Source organism: Barbus barbus (assembly GCF_936440315.1).
Source record: "Barbus barbus genome assembly, chromosome: 16".
In the NCBI taxonomy this organism is placed as follows: Eukaryota; Metazoa; Chordata; class Actinopteri; order Cypriniformes; family Cyprinidae; genus Barbus; species Barbus barbus.
Window position 1 is genome coordinate 7,020,889 of NC_136744.1, and position 23,190 is coordinate 7,044,078.

Here is a 23,190-nt window from a genome sequence, read left to right on the forward strand (position 1 = left end):
GAACTGCAATTTAATGACAAATAATTGATGTTGATTATTGCTGTTGATTGTAATTATAATGGTTTATTGCTTATTATGCATCAGAAAACCAATATTTTACTTTGTGTATTTTAGTAAAAGAAGAAAATAGCTATTCAAACTGGGAATAAATTATATATACAAAAGCAAGCAAAGAACATTCCCCATCACTGAAACTGTCAATGACAGACTGGAGCTGTCAAGTTCACCAAATTCTGCAATGTTAGAAACACTGCAGCTGTCAACACCACCAAATGAATCTCTTACTTGCATCATATCTGCACTTTGTTATTCATGCTTAGACAATTTCAGATTGAATGCAGAATTCAGTCAGTTCAGACTCGCAGTGAACAAAAATTAGCATTTTTTGCCCCCATATCTTGAATTTAGGGGGCATTTGTATTCATTTTGGTGGCATTTTTGCCCCAAACCTCCACAAGCGAACAAGTATGTACAACAGGACTGTGTGCTTACAATGTGCTGACCGAGCATTTGTTTGTTTTTCTGGCCTTATGTTACCTCAAGCCTTAACAGAGTTTTCGTAAGACACGGTTCTTGTTATAGTTGTGGATAGTATCATGATGAGCAGAGTTTAACTCACCTACAAAGGTATGAAGGAGAGAGAGTGTATCCTGTCAGCACAAGGTAAAGTCTGCGCTGGCTTTGTGTTTGGCCTGATGAGCTGGGCGTTTTCTGCACAGGAAGCGGCCGTGAAAGTAATGCTTGGTAAAGGGTTTTGCCATCAGGAGAGGAGATAAGGTGTTCTCTCTCTTTCTCGCTCTCTCTCTCGGGCTGCAGCGCTTTTAAGTGGTTCAGCCTTTGAAGTGGAGGCAATTGGTTCTTGCTGCATGTATTGCCATGGAAACGATTTGACTCTGCCATCCACAAAGAGCCCCCTGTAATATGAGAGCATCTTTGGAAGCCAGTCGGGGTCCGTCCTGTAGGTTTGAGAGGTGTGCGAGTCTCCTTACCTGTCGTACAAGTCTTTGTGTTTCATGGAAGACTGAAAGCCATCCATCTCTGTTTCATTGCTGTTTGTTTTTTGTCATAAATACATCCCTCAAAAATCTGAGGATGTTTTCCAACAAGCTCAAATCAACTCATAACATCATATTATTCCCTCTCAAAGGTACTTCTGACTTTTTTTTTCTGTGTATCTCTGGTCTAATAAGTAGATTTTCCACTCAGCCAGGCACGTGCGCCAAAGTGCTTGCGTTTGTTCTGCACCTATTTACTCCAGAAATAATATCATTTTATAGCTGGCTGGTGTTTGGCAGTCTCTACTCTCTCATCCCAGGAGCCTCCCACTCTTCGCTGTCTTTCGGCAGCAGAAGGGTTTGATTTGATAAAACCACCGAAGAAACATTCTCCGTGCTCACTTGTTTACCTCCACTGACTCGGTCGCTGCTTCAAAGCCGGTGTAGACAACAATGGGATCTGGGGAACTAGTGTGAGCGTGTGTGATCTCGTCCTGTCAGTGTTTCTGTTCGCCGCTGTTTGTGTGTGTTAGAGATTAACTGATGGCCGTGGATGGGCTTTCTGAAGCTTCGCTGGTCTTAGTTTGAGTCAGGAGGGAGATGTGGGTGTAATTGAGGTTGTTTGTCAAAGTCTTGACCTTGTCTAAACTGGCCGCTGTCTGTTGAACAAAACATAATGTTGGTTTTTATATATAGAAAAGGTGGAATTGATGTTTACCAGGCCAGAGTTTTTTATATCAACCTCTCACATAGAGTTCCTATAATGCAACTTTCAGAACATACAAAGCTCCTTCTGAATTATTGAAGTTAGATGCTTCCCATAAAGGCTCCGGTATACTCACAGCAAGTTCTTTTTTGTTCTTCGCTTTCATTAACAAAATAAACAGTGAGAAAACAGCAGTTAAGAAAGCATCTGATCATAGCAATGTGGATATGTTTGCACCAGCTCTGCAATTTGGCACTCCAGTCGAGTAACATCAACTCAAGTTTATTTATACAATAGACTGATCTAACGTTTAAAATGTCAAATTTTATAAAAAGCTTTGGATAAAAGTGTCTGCTAAATGACTAAATGTAAAAGTAGTATAAATGTAAAGCAAGCAGCTTTAGACAGTGTCAGTGTTACTTTTGATTGGAATTACAACTTCAGATTCTACTGTGAAGCATCTCGACAGTTCATGTTTTTACTCTCATTTGTCTTTAATGGACTGAACAGAAGAAATGAACCAGAGATTTCCACCTCAAAGAAGACATAGTTTCAGAGCACACCTACCTATTACATAATCACCATGGATCAATGGTAGTTTTACTGTTTACCAGCCGGAGAAAATACTTTTGAGAAAGTTTGATTTGACTAGCCATTTCGAACTCCTGAAAAAAACTCAAAACTGGTACAGCTTAGATGTTAAAGACCATATGAAATAGTTTTACCAGTAAAATTGCATTCCCTATTGAAGCGGGAAGTTGGAGCAGATATATTGAAGGGTTTACTGTTTTTAAATAGCATATTTTAGTGGCCAAAAAGAGGCACATCACACCCATGATTTACTATGTCAAACTTATAATTTAGTGGGTGGGGACATTTTCATTTTAGATAGCATTTTATTGGTGATAGATGAGTGGTTATGGTCAACTTTTAGTAGTAATACACTAGAATAGATGGGGTCAAAGCTAGTAGACATGGACTGAAAGCCACAAAACGTATTGATTTTTATGGGGTCCATAAATGGGACACATGGGACAATCTTTCAATTGATAGTGATCACAGTTGTGCCCTTGAGCAAGACACTTAAACTCAGGTTCCTCCAGGTGGAAATGTCCTTGAGACTAAACATCCTCTAGTCTCTAGAGTCTTTTGTGTGTCTTTATGTATGAGTATATAGATTTCAGTCCATTGTCTTATATACAGTACATACAGTATATAGTACTTTTCATGTCCTTGTCAAAAAAGTTCTAATGTGCCGGATAAATCATGAAATATACACTATCGTTCAAAAGTTTGTGGCCGTCAGATTTTTTTTTTTTATATATTCCCCAATCCTTTATTTGCTTAAAAATACAGTCAATAAAATAAACCGTAATATTGTGAAATGTTATTGCAGTTTAAAATAACTGTTTTCTATTTGCCTATATTTTAACATTTCATTTATTTATTTTTATTTGCATTTCAGTTTACATTATTTCCTACTTTCTGACAATATCAAAACAAGTAAAGAGTTCACATTATATTTTTTTATTTACATCTTGTCCATTTGCTTATTTTGTATAAATTATCAAGTTGTTAAAATTACCCAAGCTTGACCAGAGCATAACTCTGAAAGTCGGCTGTAGCCTTTTTATAGAAAACCTGCCTTAAAACACACAGAAGTATATTTATTTTAAAACATTTACCAAGTTCAAGCGGTTCTGCAGAACATGAATGAGCCATGTGTTATCTGTGGGAACTGATTAGTCTTGTCTCTTTGTTTCAGCTCATGCAGTCCGGTTTACACGAGTCTTCTCTGCCTGAATGCGTATTAACGGGTCTGTTGGGTCATTACTGATCCGCTGGAACATCGCTCTCTTCCTGTAATCTCATGCTTTCTCTTTATCTCGCTCATGTTCCCTTTTCATAATTCTTTTTAAGCCACCGGCAGAGCTCTGCAGTACTGCAGCTGTATCATCAGGTTTACCTGAGTGTGAGAGACACTGTTAGCTTGAGGCGACTATACCCTTCCTCTTAAAGTTCTCTGTGGTGTCTTTCTTTGCTATCACAAAAGAACAGCATGCAGGGCAGCGTCCCAGTGATCAGATACACATCAAGTGTGGGTATCGACAGCTAAACAGACGTCTTATGCCTAAAGAAACCTTAAAGAGTCATTTGAAGGGTAACATCACCTCATAGAAGCTTTATATCTCTGATTGATTTAGTCACATCTTTAAACTCAGATTGAAAAAATATTCTTTGGATAGAATTGATTATTTCACCCTGGTCCCATGCAGGCCTAGACTTTCAATCTAATCTTACGAATATGATAAATCAACCAAAGAGTATAAAGAAAAACTTATTTCGGTATTTGTCTACACTATGCACTATATGCACACTATAACATAAATGCTTTTATTCAGAAAGGATGCATTAAATTGATCAAATGTGACAGTAAAGACTATTTCTATTTTAAATAAGTGCTGTTCTTTTGAACTTTCTATTCATCAAAGAATCCTGCAGAAAAATATCACAGCTCCCACAAGAGGCAGCACAACTGTTTTCAACACTGATAATAATAAAAAATGTTTCTTGAGCAGCAAATCAGCGTATTAGAATGATTTCTGAAGGATCATGTGACACTGAAGACTGGAGTAACGATGCTGAAAATTCGATTTTGCATCACAAGAATAAATTATATTTTCAAATATATTCAAATAGAAAAACTTTTAATAATATTTCACAATATTAGTTTTTGCTGCATTTTTGATCAAATAAATGCAGCCTTTGTGAGCATTAAAGACTTCTTTCAAAAACATTTAAATATCTATCAAATATATCTAAAAGACTAAAATATCTGTATTTTAATATTTTTATTTATTAATAATTTCTTTATTTTTTGGAGTGACCGTATGTTTAGCTGCAGTGTTTACATGGACTGAGTATTTTCAGATGAGCCGATAGCCCTGGGTACCTGCACACTGAATTTGTTAGCAATGTCTGCCTGATTTTTAAAAATTTTTTGGCCATCAATAAGCGGTGACTGTGTGGCAGTTTGATTGGAGAGCAGGAGAAGTAGGATGGTATGTCTGTCATTTCTTATGCATGCTCTTTATTGTAAATGTCATGGGTTCACATGGTGGTGGGGGAGGTTTGGGGGGTATTGATTATCTACATAATTAAGCATTAGTTAAGTACTTGGCCTTTGATTGGGCTTTCAAATGCTAATTCTGACCGCTTGTCTCAGAGCACGGCACAATTGGAGCTTGATTTGTTGGGATAAAGTTGATGTTAACGGAGTATGGCAGAATTGCAGGGGTGACCTCTTGCATTTCAGCCAGTTTCCAAAAATTAGAGAGAGAAAGGAGGGTAATGCAACAAAGGCCTGTCAGATGTGAGGTGTCAGATACGGACCATGCTACATCAATGACCTTGGCCCCTGTGCCAGGCTATCAAAGGTTATGAGGCTTTAGGCCAGAGATGATAGAGACTATTTCATGAGCCTTTGTCAGGGGTCCCAGCTTTCTCTCCTGAGTGTAAAATCTGAGAAAGAGCTCAACAGCCCACATTTTGATAGGTGAAGAGAAGGGTTGCAAATACCTGGGGAGGTATTCAAATATGTGTTTCTGTTTACTGCCGTTAAAAGTATTATAATTCGCTATAGTATATATTTACTTGTCCTGCATTTGTCATTGGATTTTTGTAGAATGTGCAAAAAACATTTGATATAATTTGTACTCTTAAAGGTTCATTAATGTAGAATACAAAAAAATATTGAATGAATGATGCATTTATATAGCGCTTTATTGTGTATTGCTGTACACCCAAAGCACTTTACAATCATGTGTGTGGGGGGGGGGTCTCTCCTCAACCATGTGGGGGGGTCTCTCCTCATCCACCTGGATGATGCGACGGCAGCCATAGTACAACGGCGCCAGTGTGCTCACCACACACATGTGGAGAGGAGAGAGTCATAGAGCCAATCAGGTATATTATTAGGAGGCCATGATTGACAAGGGCCAGTAGAGGGAATTTGGCCAGGACACCGGGGTTACACCCCTACTCTTTACGAGAAGTGCCATGGTATTTTCTATGACCACAGATAATCAGGACCTCGGTTTAACGTCTCATCCGAAAGACGGCGCTTTTTTTGACAGCATAGTGTCCCCGTCACTATACCGGGGCGTTAGGACCCACACAGACCACAGGGTGAGCACCCCCTGCTGGCCTCACTAACACCTCATCCAACAGCAACCTAGTTTTCACCGGAGGTCTCCCATCCAGGTACTGACCAGGCTCAACCCCGATTTGCTTCAGTGGGCAACTGGTCTTGGGCTGCAGGGTGATATGGTTGTGGTACTAAAAAATATTATTTTTCTTATAAATTTAAATAATATCGATTTTCTTTTTAAATGCAATTTTATTTGTGGAATTATTAAATAGTAAAGAAACCTTCCTTTAATTATAATTTTTGCTACCAAATAGTAATTATTATTCCCTTAACAATAATTACAACCTTCACTAATCACTCATGCCAGTTTAAGTAAATTAAGCATATATTTATGCAAAAATGATCCAGATAATGTCTTAATGTTCTAATGTTAAATTGCTCGCTTTTGTGGAGAAGCATGTTTTGTGGTCCAAAATTCACTTTAGTGATGAGAGCAAGTTTAATTTATTTGGATCAGATGGAAAACATTTTATTCGGCGTCAAACTGAGGAAAGACTGAACCCCGAGTGTGTAAAGAAGTCAGTGAAAGGTGGAAGAGGACGTGTCATGGTTTGATGAATGTTTTCTGCAGCAGGAGTTGGGCCTCTTATACAGCTACATGGCAGGGTGAATGCAAATGTTTATCAGAACCTCCTTCAGCAAAATGCTGTTCCTTCTCTGCAAGCATCTCCCAATCAGCTTGCAATTTCCATGCAGGACAATACTCCTGTCACACAGCAAGACAGGTAAAGCAGATCCTTGAAGCTAATAAAATGGCTGAGCCAGAGTCCTGATCTAAACCCAATTGAAAATCTCTGGAAAATCCTTGGTGACAAAGTTATGACTAAGAAACCCACTACAGTCATCGAACTGTGGAAGAGACTGGAAGAAGAGTGGACCAAGATCACACCAGCGCAGTGTGAGAAACTAGTGATGTCCTGCGGCTGCAGATGTGCTGAAGCCATTCAAAGCAAGGGCCTCTACACTTCCTACCAATTTCTGACTGCTGTAAGTAACGTTGTAATCTTTCTTTGTGCTACAGTCATTGCTGTTCTCTAATTTTGATCACTTTGTGGTATAGCCACAATTAAATTCCTTCACATTTTGAATGATGAATATTACATTATTTCTGGGAAAAACTCAAGAGCTCATAAATAGTTCTCTAATTTTGATCTCCACTGTACATTCACATCTGTTTGCTAGCATATCTGTAAATGTGTATTTTCGCAAACCAGACATGAAAAACACTTCTTATGGCTCTGTAAAAAAACCCCACAGCTGTTATTTGAACAGTCAAAACAAATAGAACAAAGCCAGTTTCATCATCTAAGGTAATATTATTTTTGACTGAATTCCCCAAGGCAAGCACAACCAAGAAAATCTTCTTACAGCTTAAAGAGAAACAGTAGATTGCATTTAAGATCAAGATCACACGGGGGAATAATACAACCCAGAATTTGTCCATCTCTCTACGTCCCTGAAATGAAAATATCTGTGTGCCTGTGAGCTCTGGTCATTTATGCTCAGCTCTAGAAAATTTCACTCCTAGACCGACTCGAGGGTCACGATTAAGAGGTGGATCATTGCAGATCCAGACATATGGGTCAAGACTTCTTCAGGGTCTTCAGTCCGTCTCACACATGGCACATTATGATGTTGCCACAACCTCTTTAGAGTCAAGACAAATTATCATGCATTCATAAAATCTCACATAATAATTGAATTCACCTATATGTCGTTTCCATCCCTAATGACTTTCTCTCTTTTAACACAAAAGGAAATGTTTTGAGGAATATTCATGCTGCTCTTTTACATACAATGAAAGCATGCATTGACCAAGTGCTCCAAAAAAAAGCTGCTTGTGTGCTACATTACAATTCTTCTGAATCCATATGATAGCTTTTTGTGGTAGACTTGTTCCATCCATCATTTGATTTTTAAGGAATGTTAAGAAATATCGGATAAACTGTTATTTTAAATGACTAAATGACAAATTCATATGAATTATTACAGTGTTCCCTAATCACTCATACCAGTATAAGGAAATTGAGCATATATTTATGTCATATTTTTTTTTTTTAATGACTGTTGTAAATAGTTTTCCATAATTTCTAATTGTATATTGAATAAACAGTTTGCTTTAGGAAACTTGGAACCCTCAACTAGGAGTCACAAGCAGGTCAAAACTTCTTGCAACCCTTCATTTTTTGGCCTCACCCATGGTCAAGTTTGAAACATTCATTTGCTCATTATCTCCTGTGGAGGGAACTGCTATTGTATTTGTAACACAAGCTTTTTTATCTGGATTGCAGTGTGCTGGAACCATAAGATCCACATTAAGTAGCTAACTAACCCCTGCGGTTGGATTAAATTTAGAGTTGCCTTGGACCCGCTGGTTTCATTTCCTAAAACATTTCTCGAGCGTGACTCAAACAGCTGCGTCAGTCAGCAGGAGGCACTATACATTAAGCCGCCTCCCTGCCGGCAAACTGCGAATAGTAATTAAGCTATGGAAGTAGCTAAATGAGGCTTTAACAATCGTGCTAGGCATATGATGGCGTCTTTGTAACTCTGTGTGAGCGAGCTGTTGGCACGCAGAGGTCTTTTGGTACAGATCAAAAAGAAAGGTGGGAGTTAAACTTTGATCGTCCTCTTCTTCCTTGCATCTTTTGATCCCTCCCCAACACCGGAGAAACTCTTTGAGCTCTGAGGATTTGAAGTGCTCTATACTTCGACTTCGTCAATTGTCATGACACCACATGTTTACACGCCGAACAAAAGATGTCTTTTTTGAGGCAAAGGCAGTCATTAGCGGGTGCCTGTATTGATTTCATTATGTTGTAATACATTTGCTTTTGTAAGTAAAATTGAATTGTACAACACAGCACAACTGATCAATTTAATTGCACAGGAGGCTTAACAGATATTGACCAGCCAAGCATGAGATGTACAGGCTTTTTTTTCTGACAGATGGTTTATCATAGTTGTTCCTGGCAGATGGTGGATCCTCCAGCATGACAAAATAAGTTTATTTGTCTCCCTGTGTGACTTTTCCCCTCATTACGGTATATCTGACCGTGTCAAATGAATGTACTGTATAACATTAACATAACTGCTTTTGCCAGGTGCTTGCAGCATTGCATCAGTACTTCGCTACATCCCAGAGCATCTCTTTTTCCTATACGCTAACTTTTCTTGCAGGACTATCAGAGACCTTTGTATGCAGTGGCAGTTCTGGCTGACTGGCAGATTTTTTGATGCCGTGAATCCTCAAATATAATAATCCTCTTGCAAGGAACCCTCCCATTAAAATTTAAATCCAGCTCATTTTAATTTATAAAGACGTATGAAAAAGATTACCTGAAAAATATTGACTTGCTATTAACGCTGTATGTTTATTTTGCTTGTTTTTTTTTGGTATATTATTTGTCGATAGAATTAAATATTTGTGGATGTTTTGCAAACAATGTTAGAAAAATATGATAATGCTTTTTAACCTTGAGGGGTAGGTATTAATTTCTTGGTTTCCAATTAGTGATTATTTATGCATGGATGTATGCATGTATTTATTACTGTTGCTGTTGTTATTTATTTTTTTCCCTTTATAGGCCCCTCTCTTTTTTAATAAACCAAGCAAAATTGCTACTAAACTTTAAGTCTAGTGATTATCATGCAAATTTGGGGTAATTAAGATTTGGTGTGTTTGCTTTAGAAAGGAGTGTTTTATGCTCACCAAGGACGCATTTATTTGTGTGTGTGTGTGTGTGTGTGTACATGTATATATATTCACTCACTCATTCATTTATTTATTTGTTTAATGGGAAAAATGTGTAATATATATACAAATGAATGAATATATATATATATATATATATATATATATATATATATATATATATATATATATATATATATATATATATATATATATATATATATTCATTCGTTTGTTTATTTATCTATCCATCCATCCTGTAATGGCAAAAAAGTGTACAAGTATGTATTACATACAGTAATAACAGTAATATTATGAAATATGACTATTTAAAATAAGTGTTCTTTCAGTATTCTAATATATATTCAAGTGCTGATAAAAAAATAAATAAAAAAAAATTCAGTATCACTACTCCAATGTCAAATGATACTTCAGAAATCATTCTGTGATGATAATTTCTAATTTGCAGGTCGAGAAATATTTCTTATCAATGTTGAGAACGGTTATGCTGCTCAGTATTTTTGTGATCCTTTTTTAAGGATTCTAGGCAGAATAGAAAATTCAAAAGAAAAATGTATGTGAAATTTATAGTAACATTATAAAAGTCACTTTTGAACATTTTAATGCATCCTTATGGTAAAAAAGTTGCAAAATTGCAATTTTTTGTATAGATAAAGTGGGTATGGGATGGAAATAGTACACATTGTAGGCTGAACTGAAGCTTGTATCACCTGTGTGATCAGTGTATCTCCAGCATGCTAACAGCTATGCCACAGCTCTGACCCGGTAACTCCACAGGAGCTATAACTAGTCTCTTTCCATACGTCTGTGTGTGTGTGTGTGTCCTGAAACGTTCACCGCTCAGCATGCTACACTCCTTCATTGCCATAGTAACAACATGTCATCCCTCTGTAGTCTTTATCTTTAATTATTTTTAGACAAATGTGAGCCTCTATAATTCTAATATTTGCTGGCAGCCTGCGAGTCCCCAGGCAGGTCCAGTTGCGATTAGTGCATTCGCCGCCATTTGCATAAGAAAAGTGAGGCGGCGTTTGCGCTAGCAGCCCTGGAGGAGGATTAGCAACATTAGCAGTCTGCAGGACGGTGTGTGTGCTGGAGACTTCAGCTGCTACAGGTTGCTACTGTGTGACCTTTACAACCTTCTGTGCAGTTTTTCAATGTTGAAATATTTTCAGTCTAACACATTCACTCTCACACCATCCAAGATATACTGTAGATGAGTTTGTTTCTTCATCTGGAGAAATTTAGCATTACATCACTTGCTCACCAATGGATCCTTTGCAGTGAATGGGTGCCATCAGAATAACATAACAATAAACAAATCCAGTGTCCATGATTCGTAAAATCGCTTCCTCCAAAGAAAAAGTCCATCTCCTGTTGTCCTCTCATATCACTATCCACCAACTTATTTGTTTAGAACTGTACGGAGTTTGATCTGTGCATATTTTTCTCCTCATTCAGACAAGAGTACTTTTTAAAGTGATATTAGAGGACTCCATCAAGCTAAATTGTCTTAATGATGGATTTGTTTCTTACAAGCATGCAGTTTTTCACTTCACAAGACAAGATGAATTGGAGTCATGTGGATTATTTGTGGACTGTGATGTTTTTATGAGCTGTTCTGATGGCACCCATTCACTGCAGAGGATCCATTAGAAAGCAAGCAATGTAATGCAAAATTTCTCCAAGTCTGTTCTAATGAAAAAACAATCTACATCTTGAATGACCTGAGGATGAGTACATTTTCTGCAAATGTTCATTTTACAACTATTCCTTTAATTCTTGCACATCAAGTAAGCATGTTTGTGCTTCCAATTACCGTATTTGATGTGCTCGATTTATGTGCATTGATACATTTTTTATACGTGAAAATTAGCCTAAATTAAATCTGTCCAAAGTGATTGTGTCTCTTCTGGAGACTTGGGATAAATCACTTCATTCATATGGATTACATTTACAATGTCATTATGCATTTTTTGAAAATATTTGGACCTTTATGGAAGATTAGTTTGGAATGACTTAACTGTGAAAAAAAAATTTGAAGTAAACTGGCCCTTTAGGGTTTAAAGCTTTTACATATAGTAATATAATTAACATATATAGAATAGAAATGGTTATATTATAAGATAAACTGATATTAAGATTATAATGGATGTTCAGGGTTAAATTTACTGTCTTTTGTGGCTGTAAAGATGTTACTTAATGGTCTCAAATGAACCCCAACAGCTGGCATATTCCCTCTATCTATTCGCACAAAAGCAAATCGGCAGGGAGCAGAACGTCTGTGATGTGAAATTTCTTCTCTCCGATTTGATAAGATTGTTTTGTACTGCATGCACTCAGCCGCTATCAGCCTTTATATCTACAATCATCTTTAGAGATCACTCCATTTCACTTTGTGATTTAGGTGTACGAAGACTTCCAAGGATGTGTTTGTGTGTGTGCGTGCCTTCACATGCAGATTTAAGGAGTCATTAGTCTCCTAAGGGATAATTGGTGTGTTGCAGGAATCTTTGGTCCAAAGCAAAACGTTTCCCCACAAAAGGGACCACATCATTACACCACGCTTGTTAGAGGAAAGGATTGGTCTGCCACTTCGGGGTCGGGCCCCTGCCTAAGCTCACACACATTTATCTTCACTCATTTGCCGTCCATAATTATCCTGTGTGGATTTAACAGCGAGTTGTTTCTGTGGAGTGGGAATACGAGGGACCTCTTTGGCTCTGTTCCCCATTAAGGTGCTTCTCCTCTCCTCCTGGAGATTAGGTGGCTCAAATGAAAGGCCTCTCTTCTCAGAGTGTGACCTTGAGGTGGCTGTTGGCTGTGTATCGGCATCGTAAGTGGTGGGCCTCCCCGTAAGAGCAGCGCTCATTAGCGTTTGTGTACGCCCGAGAATGGGACATGGGGCGTAATGTATGATAATATATTCACTTGTCGTTTCCTGTAGCATTTTGATGAGGAACGCCCAGCTGACCAGCGTATGTTATGTTGTTTGGATGCTGGCGCAGGGTTGCCAGGTCTGCAAAACAAATCCAGCCCAATTGCGATTCAAAACTAGCCAAATCACAATTTTTCCATGGTTTTCCCCTCCATCGAAATAAGATGACCAATATTTCCTTTGGTCCGCTAGCGAGACTAGAAAGGTCAGGTCAGCCAATTTCACCAGCTATGTTTTGCTGTGGTACTCTGGGTCAGCAAAAAGGAACAATTTCAATTTAATGATTATACAAATATCATGTGGTTTAACCAACAAATAAAATGTAATAACATATTTGCACCTTGAATGCATGTGAGTGTACACATCTAAATTATTATTTTTAGTAGGGTTAAAAAAACGATAATTAGTCATTCATAAATAATAATTTGAAACTATATGACTATAATTTGCAACCTGAAATAACCCACTTTGTGATAAAAAATATCACTATCAAACTAATAGACCTAGATACATAGTCATGCGGGTATCATTTCCTTTTTATTTTCGTCCCCGCATGTTTCTGACTTTGGTTGCACATTTGACTTTTTTTTCTAGTTAATAATAATAATAAAAGATTATGCCAAACTACCTAATAAGATTTTATTTTGGGAATGTTAATGGCTTAAGAGGATTTATTCTCCATTATGATATAATGACATTTACATAACCCATTTACAAAAATGACATTTTTGACTTCATGCCCACAACAATTAATAAATGAATTTCAATGTGTGTTTATGTCATTGTCAGTTGTCAATTTTGATGTATTTTGAAGAACTTTATAGATTTAGACCAAAAAAAAAGACGAGTGTCATGTCATTGACCTGAATAACAAAGCTGTATTCGTTGGATTCAGTGCCGATCCTAGACCTCTGGGGGCCCTATGGGGGGGGAGGGGATTGCATTACTAATGTAATGCTCACATATTAGTAGGTGGCATTTGTCCGTGTTTCACTCCGTCTCGAATCGCGCTCGCAGAAGGCGTTCGAGAAACAGCGTCTCTTCCGCAGCTCGGTGCGCTTTCAACTTGGTTTTTAGTTAAAATTAAAAAATAAATAAATTGTCTCGACTCTCGAGCCTTTGTCAAGAGACTGTACGACATTCACGTTACATGATTTGACAGTTTTTACATAGAAAGGGTGACAGCGCACCGCATTAAAATAAATGATCTTTCATGTGTTCATAACCGCTTGCCAAACTCAAAAACTAAACTAAAATTAAAACATCTTTGAGAGCAAGGGGTCTTTTGGTGTTTCGGGGGCCCTACGCAGCTTGCATAATCTGCGTATAGGCGGATCGGCTCTGGTTGTTTTCACTAGTTAGACAAAACCAACACTAATTTACAATTTAACATTGAGCAGGATGAGATTTCACATTGGTTTCACACCAAAAGTAAAGATTCCTTGCAAACATGATTCTAAATGCAAACATTGCATTCACATATATATATATATATATATATATATATATATATATATATATATATATATATATTTAATCGGGAACATAATCTAGTTTTTCTGGATTTTACATCATCAGGTGACAAAAATAACCTTACAAGCCATATGATATGAGATTTGAGCTTTATGACCAGCATTCTGTTTCATTTTGATTTCATGTTGATTTTTAAATGATATGTTGCATTGGGATAGGGAACACCTATTCACTATTAACTATGACTTTTCCCTCAATAAATTCCCAATTTGCTGCTTATTAATAGTCAGTAAGGTAGTTGTTAGGTTTAGGTATTGGGTAGGATTAGGGATGTAGAATAAGGTCATGTAGAATAAGACATTAATATGTGCTTAATTAGTACTAATAAATGGCTAATATTCTATTAATATGCATGCTAATAAGCAACAAGTTAAGAGACCCTGAAATAAAGTGTTACCAGATTTTCTTTGAACTCCAACATGAACATCAAAGTGATTTGAATGCTGCTCCAAACCTGCATGACTTTGTTTCGCACTCAACTCTTTGTCCATGCAACGAAAGTCAATGGGGTCCTACGTGAACCCCACAATTCTTCCGAATATTTTCTTTTATGTTCCATGGAAGAAAGAAAGTCTTTTCCCATGCTAACTCTGTACTTCTGACTGTACTTATTATTTGTTCTTTCTCTGTCTCCAGCCGGCTGTCCTGATTCGCTCATTAAAGAGGTTCATCATTTCCGAGTCCTGGGAGATGAGCAGGTAGGTTTGGACTCTGAGATCCGCAGGTCTCACTTACACATATGTACACACACACCTTCTAAGCAACCTTCCCTGTCCTGATCACGGCTCATGAGAAATCCAAGTTCATCCCGATTGTCAGATTGTCACATGCGAGAGGCTCTTAATTGGCCTATCTGCTGTTCCCCCTTGCCATTAACTAAACCCTCCACTCGCAACACAACCTCAGCTCTGTACCATCACAGCAGCCATCCTTGCAGTGAGGAACGGGTTCCTTTCGGCATGTTTCTACATCCTTCCTACCATCTTCACCAGGTTTTTGTCTTTGAACTTTTCACACCAATTGAAGCTGTTATGAGACATCTTTAGAAAGCACCATTAGGGATGTTTCTGCCGATATGCTTCCAAACACGTTGTTATGTCAAGTGGCCTCTCCTGACATCTGTGTGCATCTTGTTCATCTCACTATCTCCTGTCCTGTTGGCATAGTGGGCTTGAGGGCCAGATGTCAAAACTAAATTTACGTTGGGTGCATACTGGGTTATACTTAGATTTTTTTGTGTGTGTGTGTGTGAGAAATCTTTAGTAATTTTAATAAAGTAAACTTAAAATACCTTTTATATCGTTAGTAATATTTCAAGATGAACACTTAGGGGACTGCAGTTACATTACTTGATTATTCATAAAATAATTTTTTAGAAAAATCGTGTTAAATTGTGAATATCAAATATGATCGGGTTTTTGAGCAACGTTTATTTGTTCATCTCTCAATCATCATTATTGTATTGCATTGCATTATATGTTTGCCCCACAGTAAAAGCTACAGAGATTTGATTATACATATCGATTATAAAAGCACTTAAATATCATTTTACAAGGACATATTATTGGAAGTTATAGAGTGACAGCTGATATTTACTGTAAGTAGTCTGTTATACAGTTACAAAGATCTCACTGGTTTACAGTACATTCAGAATTTCATCTTACTTTTTGGCCATGTAAATATCGGCAACCACACCAAATTGCATATTTTGGGCCTCTGAATAAACTGAGGTGTTTTTCCACCTCAAAGTATGAGCTCTGCTATATGAGTCCTAAAAGGCTGATGTTTCAAATATAATACTCAACTAAACACTTTTTTTTTTTGTGCTCTAAGCTGTTACATTTACAGTGTTCCTCAATTGCTTTGGCACATTTTTCGAATCAGCCTTAATATTCTCTAAACTGTAAGTGCAATTGTCAAAACTGTTTTCTGAAACATCACAACTCAATCGCATGTCTGCAAAATGTAGTAACTCACCAATTCATGCTTCAAAACCTAGTAATTGTGTCAGTGACTTGGCCAATGCCACCAAAATAAAGAGTGTTTTTGTCATCGTGAGCCACACTGGTTAAAATGTTTGGATGTTATTTTAATTTTTTTCACCTTGGAAGTATTTATGCAAATTTATTTCATTTTGTGTTTAATGAAAATTAAATTTTGTTATTAGCAATTCCTTATTTGTTGTATGCAATTAGTTTCTACCTTTTTGTTGACAGACTGCTTTCTATACTATGCAAGAATGTCAGTTTTGTCAGTGACATTGTTCTCAAGTTGTTTTATTTGATGTTTTCCTTTTGGTTTTAAAGATTACGTGAGACGTGATATATTTCAGTAAGATGTTCTGTATTTTTCAACATACCTTTTGAACCCGTATTAACGGTGGTGAGTCCATACGCTATTATTGCTTTAACCTGGACAGTCCTAAATTCATTGGCCGATGCATTGGTGCATCCCTACTTACTTTATTTAAAAGTCTATCGTTATCCAGTGTTTGAACTTGGGTTTGACTTTTTTGTGAGAATCTTTAACACACTTAAATGGATAGTTACACCGAAAATTAATTTGCTCATCCTCATGCATTCCAAAATGGTATGACTTTCTTTCTTCTGTGGATCGTAAAAGAAGATATTTTGACAAATGTCTCCAGTGTTTTTTTTTGTTTTTTTATCCATGCAGTGGAAGTTGTTTGGTTTTCTTCATTCATTCTAGTATATTTCTATATTTCCACAATAGAAAGAAAGTCATACAGGCTTGGAACGACATGAAGGTGAGCGATTGTTGGGTCAGCTATCCTGTTTTAATATTACCAGGCTGTTTTTAGACTCAGTCCATCTCTGTTTTCCAGTATGAGCGCTACCAGCGATACGCAGCGGAGGAGTGTGTTCTTCAGATGGGAGGAGTTCTGTGTCCTGCTCCAGGATGTGGTGCCGGGCTGCTTCCTGTGGATGATGGCAGGAGAGTCTGCTGTGAGTTGGGGAATGGACTCGGCTGTGGGGTAAGACCTTCTCCACTCACCTCACAACAGCTTTCACTGTAATGATAGCTGAGACTGCTATCAGTAAGCCATTCGTAGATAAATTTCCCCAAACAGCATAAACACTGTTATGCTCTGTGGCACTATTAAAACACTGAAACTGAAAACTCTGTTTGTTTGTGTACCAGCCCCAAGTCATTATTTCTCTTATTGTTCCATTCTATGACACTAGTGGTGCAGAAATGACACACTTCACCTTTAAGATGTGTTGGATTGAGTTTTGTATAGAGAGTTTTGTAACATTCTGCATTTTTACAAACCTTTGACCGAGTATATCCCAGTTTGGGATAGCATTCATGTGTGAGAGGACTATGTTTTTTTCTTCCCTGCCCTCTATCACTTTCATACTCCACTCATCCAATCACGGCACGATTAAGATGTAATTACCACACAATTTGCATGATGTTTTCTAATTAGCCAGTCGATTAAAGATTAGGGTGCAGTTCAGCTGCCATTAGCGCTGACTGATTGCATGTTTGCAAACACAAACATCATCATTCCAGTGGGACGAAACCCCATATCTGTGCTTCTGTCTGTCTCTGTCAAAGGTGCAGCCTGCATCACAGAGTGCTGCCTGAAAGCCTTTTGTTGTCATGGACAGTGGTTTTGAGCTGTAGACGGGCATTAGACCTATATGTATTTCATTAATTACACTGGTTTTTGTGTGTTTCACACAAAGCAGGGTTTTGGGACACAATTTTGGAAACTGTATTTCAAACAAAACAAAACAAAAGCACCTTCACACTCATACGATTTTGCAAAGCAGAAAAATTGAACTGCATTTGCAGACTTTTAAGACTTTCAAAATAAAATATAAAAATGAACAAAACTACACTTTATGTGCAAATACCTATGAATGCTAATGAGAGCTCATGTAACCACATCGGTATAGTTTTAAGCAGTAACATAGTATAGGGACCATATTGTATTAGTATAGGGACCAATTCTCACTATTAACTATGTGCTTATTAGCATGCCTATAATTAACACACTGGCTGTTTACTAGTACTTATAAAGCACATATTCTGCATGACCTTATTCTACATCCCTAATCCTACTCAATATCTAAACTTAACAACTACCTTACTAACTATTAATAAGCAGAAATTAGTTGTTTATTGAGGCAAATGTTAAAGTTAATGGTTTGTTAATAGTGAGAATTGGACCTTAAAATAAAGTGTGACCTTTTGAGCTGTAGATGATCATTAGACAAAGGAATATAGTAACACTTTATTTTAGGGTCTCTTAACTTGTTGCTTATTAGCATGCATATTACTAGAATATTAGCCATTTATTAGTAGCAATGAAGCACATTATTAATTCCTTATTCTATATCCCTAATCCTACCCAACGCCTAAACTTAACAATTACCTTACTAACTATTAATAAGCAGCAAATTAGGTTAAAGTGTTCCCTATTCTAAAGTGTTACCAGGTGTATTTGCCTGAGCATTAATTCAGTTAATTTTGTTGCTATTGTAGGTATTGATCTAAAGAAATAAAAATGAAAAACCGTTTTGGTAACCGGATAGCAAAACAAAACAAATCATATTGTAGTGGGCAAACTGTTTTGTTGTTGCTGCTGCTGTTTTTTTTTTCCTAACATGGTTTTGCAAAAACATTTTAAAGAGTTTTTATTATTATTATTTTCAAAATAAAATGCATTTGGTAACAAAAATGAGGTGGGCAAACAGAATTTAGTAATTTTGTTTGATACATTTTTCAAAATAAAATAAATTAGGTAACTGGATCTCAAAGCAAAACATGGTGGCCAAACTGTATTTTCTTTGTTTCTTTTTTGTTGTTTTGTTTTGTTCTGATACATTTTGCAAAATACTTTTTGAGACTTGTCAAAATAAAATAAATTTGGTTACAGGATTCCAAAACAAAGTGTGTGGCCAAAAAATATTTTCCTTTTTTTCCTCTCCAATTGTTTGTGTGTTTTTGTTAGTTTTTCCTGTTTTTTGTTTGTCCAACATGATCAGTTTCATCAGGGAAGAACTGCTGAACATTCGGCAGAACACCACAAAATCTCCAACCGGTTTTTGATTATTTGGATGTTTTGCTGAACATGGTATTCGGCGGAGCTGCAACGCTCTTTAGACGCTTTAGGACGTGCAGACGGGGGAAGAGAGCCGGCGCGCTCATGAAGCTCAGACAGCGTGGATTTCGAATGCCGTTGCCTAGCATCCATCTGGCGAATCTCCGCTCTCTACCCAATAAAACGGACTAACTCCTGTTTTCCCGGTTAAACAAGGACTTTGATACATTTGATAACAGGATCTCAGCACCAAACATGTGGTGTCATTCATAGATATATATACATAGATGCCTCATTAGCGGCTGTTTCTATGTTCTGCTATACATAGCCATTGACCATATTGGATCGGTCAAATCCAGTCTGTGAATGTGGGATCTACCTATACATATCTATGGTGGACAACATGGTGGCACACTGCTCCGGGTGTATGTTCACGGTGTGTGTGTGTGTGTTCACTGCTGTGTGTGCACGTTGGATGGGTTAAATGCAGAGCACGAATTCCGAGTATGGGTCACCATACTTGGCTGAATGTCACTTCACTCACTCACTCACTCACAAGCTACACTACTGTGCAAAAGACTTAGGTCATTATTATTTTACACCAACAAAAGCCAGCCAGTTTTAAGCCAGTTATTTCTATCTTTTGCTGTAGTGTCAGGTAGCTTTGCAGGTTTCTTGAAGCATCTTGGAGATGTCGCCACAGTTCTTCTGGATTTAGTCTGTCTCAGTTTGTTCTGTTTATTCATGTGATTCCAGACAGACTGGATCATGATCAGAGCAGATCTCTGTGTGGAGCACTGGCTGTTGTCAGACTCCTTGTGCAAACTAAAATTTCACTGGATTATTACAAATAATGGCAAAATGAATGTTTGGAAATGTATACTGATTCTTCCTACTGACACACTACAGCAAAAGACTGACATTTTTTGCTGGTGAAAATACTAATGGCCTAAGACTTTTGCGCAGTAGTGTATATAATATAATTTCTTCTAATGCATTTTTGATAATTAGATCCCATTGCCGAATGGTTATGCACTGGTGTACTTTCAGCTTTGATTTCGTAATCCTTTACTCTTGTTGGTGGATTGGAGTGTATGTTTGTGTTTGTTCATAAGTTGGGAATTTGGAGAGCTCGTCCCTTATCTTCTAACCATACCTGCTTTTACAGTATCAGTGTGAGAGGGAAAGTGTGTGTCCGGTTTCTGACAGTAACGGCGTGGTCAGCACCGCGTCTGTGAGCCGCAGATAAAGGCTTTATTGGAGTTGGCGTTAATGAACCGTTGGCACCAGCACACACACATATATATACCAACGCTGGCACATAAAAACACAGACACAAAAAGAGGGCAGTTTTTACACGCTCTGGCCCTGAGGGACACCTCACAACCTACCTGTCCTACTTCGCTTACAGAAAAATCAATATATACCCTCTCTATATCTCCTCTGCCATTTTATACAGCCTTCGTCTCTTTTGTTTGGGGGTTTAGGGGCCCTGTATCAGCACTGTGTGTTGAATACTAGAGTTGATCTCGCTGTAAGCCGCTGGCAATAGAGCAATTTCTGGTTTTAGTGTGTATGACTTCAGGAGGGTTTTTTGCTGTGGTTTGTGTGTACAATAAGTGTGAACTATCTGCTTTCAGCATCATGAGAAGCAAGATTAGCTCACCGGTCTCTAGTGATAGAGAAAAATCTGGCAACCTTGGCGATGGAAGTGCCATGCTGTACTAATTGAGCTAAACAACAAAAAAAAAACATGGAAATAAAACCGATGGGAGTATGTTTTACATTAAAATACAATTTCAGTTTTTCTACTTTAAAATTTCACATTTAATTCAGTGTGTTACTTGCTTTTTCTTTGTCTTTTGTGTGTGTTTTTGTTTGAGTAAAAATTATTTCAAAGTAAATTCTACAATAGAATAATTCACTGCATTATTAAAAATGCATTTAAAATGTTTTTTTTTTTCCTTTTTATGCTGTACAAATGATAACATGATAAATATGTTTCTTTATATCGCGTCTTTACATGGATTGCAGAACGAACCCAAAAAGGGGGGGGGGGGGGGGGGTTCAATTCTGAAAGCAAAACATTGTATAACCAAACAAAATATGTAGGCTAATTTACTTACCTAATGTTATAAATGAGTCTATTTAAAAAATATTAATTTAAATGAAATCATTATGTAAAAAATTATTTGAAATAAACGAATTAAGACTTGTTTCGTACAAAGTTTTGCAATGAACCTCTTGAATGAATGATTCAGACATCAAATACATTTGAACAATCTCTGGTCGCCACTTAATGGCATAATGTAACATAATATTTGAAGCGTAACATTAGTTCCAAAGGTTAATTACTCATTTTGATTACCCATTCATCTTTATACCTTAATTCAGGCTAAATCAACCCTGTTATTTGTACAGAAGAATAGTAGGGCCAAGCAATAATAAAAAATACAAATAAAACCATCTCGAGATTAAAGTTGTTAAATTTAGAGAAATGAGAATAAACTCATTAAATTAGAAAAAAAGTAGTTACATTTCGAGAAAAATATCAAAATAAAATGTTGAGAATAAACTTGTTAAATTACGAGAAAAGTCGTTCAATTTCAAGGAAAAAGTCATAAAATTTAGAGAGAAAAGTTTAAATAAAATGTTGACAATAAACTAAAAAAAACTCAAATAAAAAAAAGAAAAAGTCGGATAAAAATGCGGAGAATAAACGAATAAAAGAAGAGTGTCAAACCGCGTCTGTAGCGGTGTAGGCTGGAGAGTAATGAATGGGTGTGCCTCACATGTCCTGAAAAGTGAAGCTGTGGGCTCTTTGATCGCCCCCTGGTGGCTGGCTGCAGTACAGGTCATAAACCCCGCCCTCTCCATGTAAACGAATGGGACTTGAGTCAAAATAGAAAAATTAATTACACTTCCTTCCAATACAATTTTCCGAAATATGGTTTTGGTCATTTAAGATTTTAAAAATGTAACATTTATCATGCTGATATATGTGAAATTTTTCAGTTTTGTGATAAGTTTGATTTTATCTAGTAATTTGATGCTATAACAACGGGGCGTGTCGTTGGTTGATTGGGTCTGTGGGAATTTGTCCGAGTTTGATTCCGCGGCTCCACCTCATGACACTACTCCGCAGACTCGGGCTCCAAATGACATTATTTACTCACGATGGCGGCGGCTATACTGAGATCCTTTGGCTTCACTTTTCTATAGTGGAAGGAAGTGGAGACATGTCGTCCATCTTTTTTTACAGTCTATGGTAATGAACATGGGTGTAGCATGTGATGCAATCGACCATGGATCAAATCCGTCTTTTGCCAAACTCACTTTTCTTCCTTTTCTCATCACATCGGAAAAGTGGAAATCAAGCGCAGCACTGTTTCATGTACCTTTAAACTAGTATCACCACGGTATCTGTGGTTTGTATCGGAGAGCTCTGCTCCAAACTCGAGCGCTTCTCACAGCGCTGTTTAATGGTCGTCTGATCTAGACCTGCGAGTAAACGCATTTGTTCTGAGCAGGGGCGGACTGGGACAAAATTACAGGCCGGGAAATCTCACACTCATCTAGGCCATCCCATACACCCACAACAAATTTTGAAACCGCGGACAACAATATTTTTTGTATGGCCATCATCATCACACCATGGTGAAACTATATAGTGCAGCAAAACCATTGTTAATTTGTGGTTACCATGGTTTTTGGTTTTATTTTTAGTTAAACAATGGTTAATTTTTGTTATGGATTGTGTTATTGTCTGGCTTAGGTCCCTCTAAACCTGTTATAAAACGATGTGAATAGGTGTCTGCTAAATTCGTACTCTTTGCAATAGTAATTATGTCTTTTTGGTAATTTGCTAATCCTCTTCTGAATATTTGCAACCCCATTTTCCTGAAATACACTGAAAAAAATGCTGTAGTAACACTAACTTTTGCTGATATTTTGTTTGAAACATTTTCTTTTATATTTAATTTAATTTATTTATTTTACTACACACCATGTGTTGTAGT

General features: G+C 37.2%; 1 protein-coding gene across 5 annotated transcripts in view; it reads left to right on the top strand.

Moving 5' to 3' along the window:
* Window positions 1-23,190, top strand: part of LOC306882824 (E3 ubiquitin-protein ligase parkin-like) — a 119,372-nt gene that overhangs the window by 86,190 nt on the left and 9,992 nt on the right. For all 5 annotated transcript variants that reach the window (XR_013785298.1, XM_079437748.1, XM_079437747.1 and 2 more), the window contains 2 exons: window positions 14,734-14,795; window positions 16,943-17,092. Coding sequence is in view for 4 of the 5 variants with exons in the window: in XM_079437748.1 (XP_079293874.1) it covers window positions 14,734-14,795; window positions 16,943-17,092 (212 nt within the window). In the remaining variant the exon portion in view is untranslated. The remainder of the gene's footprint in view (window positions 1-14,733; window positions 14,796-16,942; window positions 17,093-23,190) is intronic.